At 41.8% G+C, this 15,205-nt stretch overlaps 1 protein-coding gene across 5 annotated transcripts in view; it reads left to right on the forward strand.

Moving 5' to 3' along the window:
• Positions 1 to 15,205, forward strand: part of ATP2B2 (ATPase plasma membrane Ca2+ transporting 2) — a 399,625-nt gene that overhangs the window by 332,738 nt on the left and 51,682 nt on the right. For all 5 annotated transcript variants that reach the window (XM_027864051.1, XM_027864046.1, XM_027864048.1 and 2 more), the window contains exons 13-14: positions 9,271 to 9,512; positions 11,373 to 11,607. In XM_027864051.1, coding sequence (XP_027719852.1) covers positions 9,271 to 9,512; positions 11,373 to 11,607 — 477 coding nt within the window. The remainder of the gene's footprint in view (positions 1 to 9,270; positions 9,513 to 11,372; positions 11,608 to 15,205) is intronic.

Genomic DNA, 15,205 nt, shown 5'->3' on the forward strand with positions numbered 1-15,205 from the left:
CCCCCCCCCCCCCCCCCCCCCCCCCTTTCCCCCCCCCCCCCCCCCCAATAAAACCATACCTCAACTCTCACAGTACCATTGGGGCAGCATAAACAACAGCCCAAAAGTCCAGATTCTCTCTACCTTTCTATAGGCAGCCTTGGAATGGTCAAGAGTTTGGTGTCCTTCTTAGAGTTATTGACAATAGCTACTGTCTGCTCCACATATCAAGTGTCCTACCTTCCTGATTGGGGCATGTGATTATGTCTGCCTTTAAGACTCATCATTCCACTCTCTTTCCAGAGACCAGAGGAGGAGGGTGACCCTGCCTCACCATGTACACGTTTTCCTACTGAGTCAGTGCTAGTCCACTGACTTCTGAGCCAATGTCCTGCATACGTAAAGGACTTAATGATCTGCACTCCTTGGTGCACCCCTGTCTAGGCCCATCTGGTTTTCTTTATGACCAGCTTCTTGTCCCTATACCAAAGGGCTCATCTGTATTAACAGCCACTCCAATACATTCCTTTGTATCTTTAGGGTTCTGCCGGGAGGGGTATACTGCTGACTCCTGCACCTTCTTCTCTTCTTGAGGCCTCTCAAACCCAGGTGGAGGCTTGAACTTAAAAGTTTTATCCGCTGGGAGCTTCTCCTCACTCTGGTATCCAAGATCCCCTGCACTGCCATCCTCACGGTGAAGAGGACGTTGGTCAACCCCTCCTACCACGTTACCTTGACTCAAGGCTCCAGCTACTGGTGTGGGATCTTGGGAGGGGTTGAAGACTCGCCCCCTAACCTGACTCAGAGGGGCGATTTTACAACCCTTCCCACGACTCTGCTACCAAACCCAAAGAAAGCCTTCGCCTGCTTCACAATTGCCCTGTAAGTCAGCTCTGGGCTTTCGAGAGTCCATCCCTGTTATTGAACTTTATTGGACTCTCTTGGGGACTGCAACTTGAAAGGCAAACAGCTATGTGTGGAAGGTAAAAGGGCATGTCATTGCCTGCAATTATTCATTATCATCTGAACTACCAAAAAAGTGTCCAAGTGTTATTTATATTGGAAATTAATAGAGAAGGTGATGGGGAAGCTGGCTTCTGGGTGTCTGTGATGGAGAGTATGGGAAGCAGGGTTATTGAATGTGTGGAAATAGCATGGTTTGCAGAAACCACAAGATATCCAGTGGTCAGGTGGCCTTTTTTAGGAGACATTTAAGCAGGGACGTGCTGGAGTCAGTTTGAACTGACTTGAGAGAGAGTGTTGTTAAATTTTCAGCGTGAACAATTATATACCTCAGAAGTCATCAAGAGATACAAATCAAGGCTTGATTTTTTTTTTGTTCTGATGATTGTCTATACTTAAGAAAATGTGGGAGAAAATGTTAAGAAAAGCATGTTGTTCCTTTCTTCAACTTTTTAGGAGAGCTGGTTGTTAAATATTTACCAGCATACCCCTGCTTTTCTTTAAGTACCCCCATTCCCTTTTCCTCCCCTCCCCTGACTCGGTGAGGCTGTACTTGGGATCTCAATGCAAAAGGGCCATTTGAAATTCCCTGCTGGGTGTGCCTGCTGGAGATAAGTAGCCTTTTCCTACAGGAATTTGGGCTCTTGAAAGCAGTGTGGTCACCCTGAGCTTATAGTCTTTGGTTTTCCGTGCACATGCAGGCCAGTCAGCAGGTATAATGTGTGTTGTTTGATTGCGATATCAGTATGTGAAGGAGCTCTGATATTTGTCCATATGGGAACTCTTGGTATGGAAACTTCCTCCTAATAAAAGAATGACAGCCAAATTCTCCATGTCAGCAACTAGATAAGGGAGATGTTTAGACAGGTCTTTTCTAGGATCCCAGCTGTCAATCCCTCCCCCCTAAAGGGATTGTATACTCCACTTTCAAGATAAAAGATTCCAGGTCCCTAGGAAAGGTTATACCAATGTAGAGGAATGTGTTGAAATATGAGATTTGAGGAGTACCTGCTAAGCACATTTTGGCTGGACTGTGCAATTTATGAAGATACTATGAAATTAGGCTGGGTAAGCAGTGAGGTTGAGGCTAATTTAGAGGCCTTTTAGGTGCCAGGCTTGAGAAATTCATATTTTCTCCTAAAGTAATTGGAGAGCTAGTGTGGTTTTTAAGTAAGGGAGTGACAGAGGTTGATTCAGTGGGAAGATTATTTTAGCAGCATGGGAAGACCCTGAAAACTCAGAGACCAAGTGAGAGACTTCATTTCCGAGGTCCCAGTGTGGAGATTAGTAAATCCTTGGCCCCTCCCATTATACATGGGTAGTGAAGGAATGAGGGAGTGAGGTTAAACATAAGCCATAAATGTTCAAAATCTGACTGGCGCAAAGGAACAGAGCGCGACTAGGAGTAGAGAAGGGGAAGGAGAGAAGAAATCATCCAGATTAAGATCTCAGCAGGAAAATAGCCAATAAATATTTATTAACCCCCTACTATGTGTCAGGCACTGTGCTAAGCTCTGGGGATACCAAAAGATGCAAAAGATTGTCTCCGCCCTCAAGGAGCTTACAATCTAATATAAGCTCTTTCCCCAGAATCCCTCTGTGAAATAGAGGTCAGTACAGAGTATTAGAGGGTTAGACAGAAGTCCTGGCCCACTGGGTCCCAAAGCAGAATCTCCAGAATAAAAGAACTAGATCTTTATGGAGAATGTCTGGGAAAATGTCATGGTGGAAGGAGGCGAATTATAAAGTGCCCAAGTCTGACATTTTGTCTCACCTGTGTAATCTGTTCAAGACTGTCATCTTCTGGAAGCTAGATACACACTTTCCCTCCACCCCATTCCACTTGCTTAGCAGCTGCTGCACAGCTGGACACCTGGACAGATAAAGGCTGTTCTGAAGCCTTAAATAAATTATGTCTACTATTTTGCTTGTGTCAAATATGTCCTTACTTCCCTTCCCAGTCTACCAGCCCAAAGTACACAAGTAAATGACTGAGTCACAATGTCCCTTTAGTAAAACAATGTCAGCTTTCTCTGAATAAATTGTGATTCCTTCTGGGTGAAATGATGTAAACCTTATTATTGATGATTCCATAAGCTTTCCAAATATGGAAATGACGATCACCAGTCTGTCACATCCGAGGTCATGGCTGGAGCTACTGCAAATTTTTATGTGCTGAGGTAACTACCAGCAAAAAACAATAGGGAGATTAGAATTAAGCACAGACTGTGGCATCAGGGGAGACTCGGGTTTAAATCCTGACTATGTGTGGGGAGCAGGTCTCTTAACCTTAATGAGCTTCCATTGTTTCTAATCTGTAAAAAATAGTAGACGTAATTTAAGGCTTCAGAACAGCCTTTAGCTGTCCAGGTGTCCAGCTGTGCAGCAGCTGCTAAGCAAGTGGAATGGGGTGGAGGGAAAGTGTGTAGTGGCTACCTCCCAAGGTAGTTGTGAGGGTCAGATGTGACTGTAAATGTAAAGCCCATTGGAAAGCTTAGAATACTATATAAATGAATCTGTTATAACAATAAAAATTACTACCACCCCCACTGCCACCACCACCACTACCACTGCTACTACCACTACCACCATCACCACCACTACTACTACTACTTACTACTTCTATTTCTACTACTATACTATTACTTCTATTTCTACTCCTCCTCCTACTACTACAGGTACCATGGTAGAAAGAGGTTCCTCATTGGGCTTTCCCCATAGTAGTGGGAGCAAAGGTCCCCAAAAGTACTTGTAATACTAGAGGTCAGAAAGGTCCAAGGAGAGATTCCTCCTCACCACTGACTTGATAGAAGACACAGCCCATGGAAGTGATGGAGCTGAGCGCAGGCAGCTGAGGTTTGGATGCTGCTAAAAATCAGATGTAGTTATTGTCAAAGAGAAGGAAAGAGTGTGGGAGCAGGGGCTCCCAGGACTCACGTTGGAGATGATTCTTCATGCATGACTTGGGCTGTTGGCGTAATCAGTCTGCTGGGACATAGAGGAAGCTTCTGATTTCCACAGAGTTTGCTTTCTTGTTTCTTACCATGTGAGCTGCAAACAATATGAGTCTGTGTTCACTCAGCCACATCATTGCTGCTGTCTTAACTTCCCCAGCTTGATGGGAATTGTCATGCTGCTCTGTTACATAATTATACCCAGCTATTCCGCCTGCAATGATTAGATGGCTCTCTGATTAGCTAAGTGATGGAGAGAGATGTCACTTTTTTTCTTTTTTCTTTTCTCCATGAAAGAATACAATCAGCCTAGATAATGTTGGCCATATGAATGAGAAGTCTTCCTGAAGCCCCAGAATGTTAAAGAGATGGCATAGAGTATCTAGTTCAAACTCCCATTTTACAGACGAGGAAATAGAGGCCAGAGAGGGGAAGAGATTTGATAAGAGGTGCCTTGGAAGTTAAAGGCAAAGTTAAGGTCTCCTGATCATCTTCCCTGTACTCATTACATGATACCAAGCACTCAGCACTTGTGAATTTCCATGTACTTCAGTTCCAGGAAGTGGGATCGATGCTGTGAGAGATGCTCAGGCTATTTCTTGAGAGGCAGTGTGGCTTAGTGGGAAAATCACTGGACTGGGAGTCAGGAGAGACCTGAGTACAAATCCCAAGTCTGATATACACTTAATGAGTGACCCTGGGAAAGCCATTGAATTCTCAGCCCAAGAAGATTCTTACTCTTTAAAGTAAGGATAATAAAAGCATCAACCTCCCAGGGCTGTTGTGAAGAATGAGTGAGATAATATGTGTGAGTTCTTTGCAAACTTTAAATGCTATGTAGATATTAGCTGTTTTTAGGATGGTTTGAAAATCTTCTCAAAGATGTTCACTTAAGGTACCCGTTCAACAATGTCTTACGATTTCCATTTAAATTGGAAATTAAATTGGAATTTAAATTTCCATTTACATTAAATTTACGATTTTCCATTTAAATGGAAAATCCACATTTGTGTCTTGTCTGGCCTTTGTGTCACGATGTCTGATTTATAAATGGCCTGTTCAGCAATGGGAAGAGTCACATTTGGAGTGGAGCAATCAGCACTTTGTCCTGGGGTGTTCACATTTGGGGGGTGGGGATGATCACCTGCAATGTTGTAACAACATAGAAATAACTGACCTTGGCACCCAATTGCTAAGAGTAATTAGTTGAAGTAAGAAACTCCCACATACCCCAGGTGATCCCTCCCTAGGCTGGCTCAAGCTTCTTGATTCTACCCTGCTATAGATACACACACACCCACACTCACATGCCAGTGGCCTCTTGGGCTCCCAGGACACATTTTAAACTGTTTCCCTATTTACTCAGTTTATTAAAGTCGCTAGTTATGGTTCTGGCACTGGGAGCCCCAGAAGAGCCACATTAATTTTTTTTAACAAAACTTTAGATAGTTAAACAATTTACCCTTATTAGTCAATCAATCATTAAACTTTTGTTAAGTGCCTACTATGTGCCAGACACTGTACTCAATGCTGTTAAATGCATAAGTCAAGGGTCACAAAGCATGGATAGGGAATCTGTAGTCCTGGCTTTCAATGGGACCGAGAGCAAATTCAGCAAAGCTTGTGATACGAAAGCTGAAGATTAAGTTAATGAACATCACACCGTTACATGATCATGATGAGTGGTTGGGGAGCATAATGGCTCAATCTTCAGTTAGCTAGAAAATTCTGTTTCCTAGTGCACTCCTTTGCCGTTCATACTGATTAGCTGAAGTGTGTCCACCATAGACCTGGCAAGTAAGATCACACATGAAGTCAATGGCAAAGTCAAGGATTCAAACTCAGGTCTTCTGACTTCCAAATCCATTGCTCTGTCCACCACCTTTGAGAATGATACTTGATATAACTTGATAAATACACTAGAGAGCATGACTAGTCTCTTCTGTCTTCAATGTTGGACATTTTACTGTCTAGGAAATTCTGAAATGCTGCCTAGTAAAGCCAACAAGCATTTATTAAGTACTTACTGTGTGCTAGGCATGGTGCTAAGTCCTGGGGATACAAATACAAGTAGAAAACTTTCTCTCAGAATAGGATCACAAATTTAGAGGTGGAAAGGACCTAAGAGGGCATCTAGCCCAATTCCCTCATTTCACAGATGAAGCAGAAAGAAAGGCAGCCCCTGCTCTTGAGAAGCTTACATTCTAACAGGGGAAAACAACAGATAATAGGAAACTTTTAAGGGAACAGGTAGGGACAAGGTACTCACTGGTGAGCATGATGGAGAAAGTCTACGGAGTCGGAGGAAAATCAGAAGCAGAGCCTGACGAGGCATGAAGATGTGCCTGATCTGGGCACTTGACTTAAGTTGGAAGATCTAGAAACATCCATCATCTTCAGGGAAGGGAAGTGACCATTTCCCAGATTTGAGAGTGAGGGTCAGAGCAGACTCTCTGAGGATCCTAAATTGGAGAATCTATTTGTTTTTCTTTGCCTTAATCCTTTTCAAAAGAAAAGCAAAGTACTTCATGAAGGATGATAGAATGAAGAGGTTGATGTTTTATTAGCACGTCCCTGTTCTGATAGGCAAATAAGCAATTGAGTGTTCTTCGTTATGTGAGCTTTTTATTGTCTTTCTCTTTCATCATGAAAATATGAAGGAAGTCATTCATGTTTAGACTAAGGAAGAAAAAAAGAGGTTAACTGCTATATATACACTCATATATTTAAGATATATACATATACATGTATACACATGCACGCATACATGTATAGATATATACACACACATATAAATATAAAAATATATATGTATATATATGTATATGAATATGTATATGAGAGATGCTTCTCTTGTGTATTTCAGAATACCAGAAATGATGTCTGTTTCTAGACTGGTTTTTCTTGCAGGGAATGTTGGTCCTTTTGAAGCACAAGGCACAGAATGCCAGATGTGAAACTAGGAAGCATGCCTGCTTTGTCTTCATTTAGGCAGCATGGTTGAGTAGAAAGAGAACAGGATCTCAAACTGGAGGAGCCAGGTTAGAGCCTAGACGCCCTGGCTAACTGACTGAATGACCTTAGGCAAGTCACTTCATCTCTGTGAAATGAGGGGGTTGGATGCCCTCTCTAAGGTCCCTTCCACCTCTAAATTTGTGATCCTACTCTGAGAGAAGGCTTTGCTATCAGTCATTTACAATTGAGTGTAAGTTGGTCCCAGTTCATAGCATTTTGAACTAAAAGAGTTCTTAAGTATCATCTAGCCTGACTAATTGGAGACATAGAAGCTTGTGAGATGAATTAAATTGCCCACAGTTGCATAGTTAATAAATAGGTGAGTCAGGATTTGAACCCATGTCTTCTGACTCTAGATCCAGCACTCAAGCCACTGAACCCCAGCTCACTCGTTGGCTTTCTAGCCTCTTACTGAGGACAGAAGCCCTTAGATTTCTGGGAAAGTGATGTCAGGCATCAGCCAGGATCTGGGGAGAAGGGGCAGGAAGCTCTCAGTCTAGGTCCCTTTCCTGCCTTGTGAGTGTGAAGCCACCTTCATCACCTCTGAGTATGGTCAGATTAGGTTCTGTCCGGACAATTTCATTCTCTTCCTCCCTTTTGAATGACTCCTGAAAGGATGTGTGCAAAAGCCCTGGTGGGCTCTGGTATACAGTTCACTCTGGAGCTCTCTTGGGGCTAAAGGCTAACTAAGTGGAAGGAGACACAAAGCCCCCTGGGAGTTACATCAATGAAAAACAAACAAACAAACATCTGGAGTTTGGCTTTATCTTACCCGCCCCGGTCTGCTGCCAATTCTACCGTAACTCTTTCTGTTCAACCATAGATTTGGGGAGGGGGGGAGTGTAATGAAGGGAGGAGCCTGTTTATAATGGCAGAATAGCTTTCTCAGTTGCCCAATTCAGGACATTTAAAAAGCCCAACAATTAATCAAGGCAGCAGTAAGGTGGCATAGCTCTGAATTTGTCATGGAGCTGTGAATTCCGCTGTCTTAAAGTGTTCTCAGATGTATGGTGTCTGGAAACCAAAGGGGTTTTTTCTTCTTTTTCTCTCTTTCCTTTTCTCCCCCCCCCCCCACCTTTTCCACTGAGGGTTAGTAACACACTATACAACTTGTCCCAGACTGAATTAGTTAATCCACCCCTCCCCCACACACATTCCCCCCTCCCATTTCTGACAGAGGAATCTCCTGGGATTGTCTCTTACTCCTTGACTGTCATATCTAATTGGTTCCCCATTTTTCTTGACTCTAGCTAATCCTCCATTGTATTACTTCTCCAGAGTCTCTTATATTTCTTAATTTCCCTACCACCTGCCTAGGCTATTGTAACAGCCCCTAGTTTGTCTTCCCCTTTCCAGGTCCTTCCTCTCTCAAACTAATTCTTTTTTCAGAGGGAAGAAAGAAAAACGTTATTTTGCCCTTAAAAAAGATACATAGGTGTCATTTCCTAATTTCCAACGACTTCCATTTCCCCTTCTCTTCACACTCGATAGAATCAATCGATTGGCAAGTATTTATTATGTTCTACTATGTGGCAGGCATTTTGCCAAGTATTGGGAATCCAAATATAAAAATAAAACTGACCCTGCCCTCAAGGTGCTTACATTCTATTGAAAGGATGCAGTATATTCACAAATAAGTCAATAGAGGTACATCAGATGCAAAGTATCTTGGGCTTAGGGGGTACTAAGAACTGGGGGATCTTGAAGAAGATGTCATTTGAATTGAACCATAAAGGGAGCTGGGAGTTCTAAGAGGCAGAGGTGAGGAAGGAGATCATTCCAGGCCTGGGGTAACCTTCCTTTGTAACAAAGAAGCCCAGTTAAAAACCAATCAACCCATTGGCCATGCCTGACAATGTGTGTCTCATTCCACACCAATAGTCCATCACATTTCTGTCAATCCATTACTCACACTACTACCAAACTAATATTCCTTGAATATAAATCTGACCATGTCACTCCTGTGTTCAAACCTACTCAGTGATTCCCCTTGGCCTAGCAGACAAAACCCACCCATGCTTATTAGGATGCCAGAGCTTGGGAAGAAAGCTTCAAGATGATGGAGCCCAAACCTCTCTTATGATAGGTGGGGAAACTGAGATCTTGATTTTATCAAGATCACTGAACTATATCAGTGGCAGACTCAGTACTATATACCTTAGGCCTTTTGCCCCTACTTTCTGGTCCTTCTTTCATGGTCCCCATTGACCATGCTGCCTCCTCTCTTTTTCTCCTGGAAAAAAAAAGGCAGTATCTTTCCCAGCAGGCTGGATTTTTCTGCTAACCCAGGCCTAATGGGAGAGTATTGGGCCCATAACAAGATGAGCTGGAAACTAAACTGTGCCATCTTCTCTCTTAGCCACCAGAGAAGGAAGGTGCCCTGCCCCGTCAGGTGGGCAACAAGACTGAGTGTGGCTTGCTGGGGTTTGTCCTGGACCTGAAGCAAGATTATGAACCTGTGAGGAGCCAAATGCCTGAGGAGAAGCTGTACAAGGTGTATACCTTTAATTCCGTCAGGAAGTCCATGAGCACAGTGATTAAGATGCCCGATGAAAGCTTTCGCATGTATAGCAAAGGGGCATCAGAAATTGTCCTGAAAAAGTAAGTATCCAAGGCTTATGGCCAACTTCTCCTGTTCACAGCCAGTTCTAGAACTGGAAGGAACCTCCAAAAGGTGATCTAGCCTAGCCTCATCGCCTTCAGGCAGGCAAAGAAAAGTTTAAACTGGGGTGGGGAAACCTGTGGCCCTCTTGGTTCTCAAGTATGGCCCTTTGACTGACTCTTTCTGTCAAAGGGCCACACTTGAGGATCTAGAGGACATGTGTGGCCTTGAGGCCACAGGTTCCCCACCCCTGAGGCCATGCAGGATGATTGTCTTTTGATGGATTTAGAGATCGGTAGCACATTGGAGCAGAAAGAGACCCCAGAAGTAATTTAGACCAATCCCCTTGGGGAAACTGAGGCCCAGGAAGTGACTTATGCAGAGTTGTACAGTAAATTACTGAGTTGATATTAAAACCCAAGTCTTCAAACTTGCAGGTCAGATCATCTCGAAAATCTCTATATTTTATCTTTACATTTTAGATTCATAGTTCTCTCTTTGTTTTGGGATGGGTGTTTTGGGAGGGTGTGATGAAGTTTCCTCTTGGCATTTGTTAGTGGCACCTTGTTTGTGATTGTGGATAAGAATAGAATAATGGAAAGAATATGGCACTGGGAGTCAGAAGAACTGGGTTCAAATCCTGACTTTGTGCCTCACTTGATATTTGGGCTGAAGCAAGCTGCTCAGCTTTCCTGGCTCTACATTTCCTCATCTCTCAAATGCCCAAGGTCCAAACGAGTCAGTTGCAAAGCCAGGACTAGATTCCAGATCTCTTGACTGCTGTCCTGGGCCTCTTTCCCCCTCTCAAAGTGCCTGACTCATTTCAAAGGAGTGACTTGAGATCCCCAAGACCTGTGTCCACTGGTCCAGCAAGTGGCTTATTTCTGGTGGGTGTTATATCCCAGAGAGTGGCCATCCACTGCATCTTCTGCCTATCGCATATGTGAAGCACTCCCTGAAGACAGTGTGAAATAGAGGATAGAGCACTTGATTGGAAGTTAGGAAACCAGGCACCTTAGCTGCTTTCTACTTCTATGGCTTTAGCCTAGTTTCTCTAGGCCAGAGCTTCCTTTTTTAAAATGAGTGGTTGGCACAAGATTGTAGGACTAAAGATTTAGACCTAGAAGGACCTCAGAGGTAACCTAATGCACCTCCATTTACAGAGAGATGAACTGAGGCCCAGGCAGGCTCAGTGACTTATCCAAAGTCACACAGGTAGATGTTAGTTGTTATAAGGAAACATGTTGTAAATGAGTACTGTTAACCCATTAGGACTGGACTCATGATTTCATTGACAGAGAGAAAAATTTTCCTCTACCAAAGCAAATTGACATCTTTTCTGCATCTTAGAGTCTTAGAAGTTGACTCGTGCACAATTAAGTGTCTTGTTTAGAATCACTCAGCCATTAGGTGTCAGAAGAGAGACTTAAACTCAGGCCATCCTGGTTCTGAGACCCACATGCTATCCACCATACCAATTCCCTCTCTTACCATACTCCAGGGTCATGGAGCAGCACATCCCTAGGAGGAAAGAAAATGCTTGAGCCTGAATTATGTTCATAATTTCGGTGGCAAAGACCTGATCTTACTGCATCCATCTAAGGATAGGAAAAAGTAAGGCATGTGGCTGGGCTTACCCATAGTGTAGAGGAAAACAGAGTTCTCTAAAATCCCCCAAAGAATGAGTGAGCATTTATTAAGTACTGATTATACTTCAGGCATTGTGCTAAACACTAGGGCTGAAAAAAGTAAGATAATGTTTGACTTTAAGTAACTTACATTCAAACCCCCATTAATCCCATTATCCCAATACTTCCAAATTGATCAGCCAACTGAGTTATTGTCTGCCTTTCTTTCAGATGCTGCAAAATCCTCAGCCCAGCTGGTGAGGCACGAGTCTTCCGACCCCGAGACCGAGATGAGATGGTAAAGAAGGTGATTGAGCCTATGGCATGCGATGGCCTCCGAACCATCTGCATAGCTTATCGAGATTTCCCAAGTAGCCCAGAGCCTGACTGGGAAAATGAGAATGATATCCTCAATGATTTGACCTGCATCTGTGTGGTGGGCATAGAAGACCCTGTGAGGCCAGAGGTAGGTCCCATGTTTAACCTAGATCTTTTTTGGTTTTGTTGGTCCGTAGTTGTGAGGGATGGAGGAGTGAGGATTTATGGATTGAGTAGGTCTGCCAAGGGCTTTGGCCGTTTAATCTGTGAGACTCTGTACTTCAGGATAGGGCGTTACCCGCCCCCCCCCCACTTCTTCTTTTCTGAGCCAATGGACCAAGCTGTTTTATAATTGCTCTATTCCTGCCCCACAAATGCCACCCACAGAATGATTCATTGAAATGTCACAGGTAACTTGTCATTTACTTCCCTATCAACCTTCTTTTATAGCACCTTGACCCTTCAGTCATTTTTGGATGGCGTCAAATACTTCATTTTGTACTGTTGGAAAGGTCTCATCCAACCACTGGCAGACAGGCAGACCTGTCTGTAATTGGGCCGAGCAACACATGAAGTGTAACTATAATGTAATAAGACTGGAAACAGATAATGTTGCCATCCATTTTGAGTGCTATCCTCTTCAAATTTGGGTAACTTTACACTTTCTTGAGTGGTATTGCCAGTGCTCAGAATATTTTTAGAATTGCCCCATGGGAATTGCCTTTTGAAGACACAATAAAATGACAAATTTTCACCTTTCAAAGGTGGATTTGATTTTGGGAAATGTCCAAAATCATTCAAGTGCAGAATCATGTTGAGAAATCTTGTTAATGGTTCAAACTAAGGTATGATTGTCACATAATGAAACTGATTTACATTTGTGATTGGTAAACTCAGTTTTACTGAAGCCTTCCTATAATGCTTTGAGTCTGGCAATCTTATTGGAATGAATATAGAGTCTTCTCTAATGACTACATGGAAAGGCAAAACCCATGAGGTTGCTGGTTTGTCTGATCTTCTCTGTTTAAAATTTCATTACTTTTTATCACATCTCATATGTGGCCCTGCCCATTTATAGATAGGTATACTAGTCTGTAAAATGTCTAGACATGACATGCCTAGGTGTTTAGAACTATTTCATGCTGTTCACAAAAGAGTTTGTGTTGGCATCCTCTGAAAGAGCATTGTAATATACATGTCAAGTGACCCTTGACTAGAACTAAGTAGAATAAACTAAACACTGAACCTATTAGAAGATACTTAGAAGACATTCAGATGCTAAGAACATTACTAGCATGACTTGGAAAGATAGGAAGCTGTCAACAACTCATTTCCACTGGGACAGAGGTCTTTTCATTCTGTTTTTCTCAAGGTAGTTGAAGTCACTCCTGAGTTCTCCACTCCTGCGCAAAACCCTTGTGCCTATATACAAATGGTCAGGTTTCCACAGCTGTGATCTCTGAGACCACTTGGAAAAAAGTGAGTTTGAGAGGTTGGACAATGCTGAAAGTAAGCTGATAACACTTCAATCAACAATGTCCAACTGATGATAGTGAGAAGCCCTTCATCTAGCTCCTGGCAAGGGACTAGATAAAGGTCAACAGTCAGAAATGTTGCTTGTTTTTAAACAAAAAAGCTAGGAAATGCATCATGGGTAGTGCTGGCCCCTCAAGGGAACTGTCTTTCTCTCTTCTGCTGGACTTGCTTCTCCCAAATTTGCATTTGTTCCTAGAGCTGTAGGTAACTAGGGAGTTAGAAGGCATTATTTTCCAACTGTGTCTAGTTTGGAGATGGTAGCCTCTTATACCAGATGTATGCCTTACTATCTTCTAATAATAATCTTGTATTTAATGAGCTGTTTACCTGTTCTGTCCCTTAGTAGAATGTAAGCTCTTTGAGGGTAGGGTCTGGTTTTGTTTTATTATTATATGCCCAACACCTTATACAAGTAGAAGCCACTTAAATACTTGTTCAATTGCATTGCTTTGCTTTGCATTGAATTGGATTTCTCCATTGGTTCTGTGTCTCTCATTGATATCTTGCCTTACATGGGACTACTCCAGAGCTTCTTTGAGTATTCAGTGTCTTTTCTTTTAGTGGAATTTTGAAACCAGTCTATAAAGCCCAAATGTTTGGGCCATTTTAGATATAGTGCTAACACCATGATAGCTGCTTCTTTCAGTTCTATAGATGGCAGCTATAGGCTTCAGTGTTACTTCACTGGAGGCCCCTCATGTGTTGACTCCTTTGCCTAGGTGAGTTCTGCAGAACCTGAGACAGCCGACCTCTTGGGTTAAGAGTTCTAATTCTCCTCTTGAAATCCCTAATATCACTTCCTTTAAAAAATATTATGGTACTTTGAAGAGGATGGTAGCATGAACTTCATTCAAAAAAGTCATGATAGCCACAAAAATTTCAAAAGAACTTTAAAATAATTATGATAATACTAAATTCTGACCATAACAAGAATGAAAAACAAAGAGTTCCTACTAATAGGGATACTTCCAAGAAGACCTACTTACGTAATATGCATAGTTGTGTGTGTTTTTTTTAAATTTATGAACGAGTTCTTTTTCCTGATAAGCTCCTGATTCTGAAACAGAGTAATTACAATTTCTCTTTCCTGGATTGTATTTTATGTTATTCTTTTGTAATTAATGATGCAAGGAAGTGCTTGCATCACATGGTCATAATTTAATCATTCTAGTACCGGCCCTGCCTGTGGGATCATTGAATTACTATTGGTGATCGTTATGGGAATGGGAAAAAGGAAGAGGTGCTTCTGCCAGAAGATGGGCAAATATGGTCCCAGTTTTGAAAAAGAAGAAATGTCACAGTATAGATGCTGCAAAGTGTAGGCTAATGACCGTGATGCTGATGACCTGTTTCCTTGTTTATTAAACAGATTATAAATGCTTAGAAAGGGAAAAAAGAGATGATCACTATGATCCAATGTTGGTTCATGACGATCAAATCATCTCAGACAGACCTCATATCCATTTTAGCAGGATTACTAGAGTGACAGATTAGAGAAATATTATATATTCTTCAATTTGTTAAAGCATTCAGTACTTCAGAAACAGGTAAAAATTTGTGAACAGAATTCTAAAATACAATTACTTTTTATGTAATTTCTTCTAACTAATATAAAATAGTAATAGGTCATTAATACTCATTAATGAAGAAATGTAATAAATCCAATAAAAGACTTTATAGTAAAATAAATTTGAATAGAACATTTCATTTTACCAAAGAAATAAAAAATACTGTAATTATGACTTACCTCCCAAGCAGCTGATCTCTGAAGCATAGGCGTGGTGGTGGTGCTCTTTGTTGAAGGAATTATTCATGTGTTACTTGAATGCTCTGTACACAGAACAAAAAATTCACTGAGTTAGAGGATATTATAGGATGACCTATAATGCATTTATACTTAATGTAGTCATCCATCAAGTAAAGCAGGAAATTGTAAAAGCCTATAAACAATGAGTCACTCATGAGTAAAGGCATTTTTGTTGTTTTTCTTATAAAGAACATATTCTTCAAAAATCAAAATTAGAGTCAATAAAATGGTTTTAGGAACATTTGTAACATGCAGATTTGTAATCTAGGAGATTGGTAAACCTGTATATTTCCACAGATCATTTGAGGAAGTCTCATATCTCATAGAAAAGATAGAGAATTATGGATTTTATGATAACACAGTTAGTTGGAACTCAGACTAGTTGAATCACCAAACCCAAAGT

This window comes from Vombatus ursinus, unplaced genomic scaffold (assembly GCF_900497805.2).
Source record: "Vombatus ursinus unplaced genomic scaffold, bare-nosed wombat genome assembly UNPS02014773.1, whole genome shotgun sequence".
In the NCBI taxonomy this organism is placed as follows: Eukaryota; Metazoa; Chordata; class Mammalia; order Diprotodontia; family Vombatidae; genus Vombatus; species Vombatus ursinus.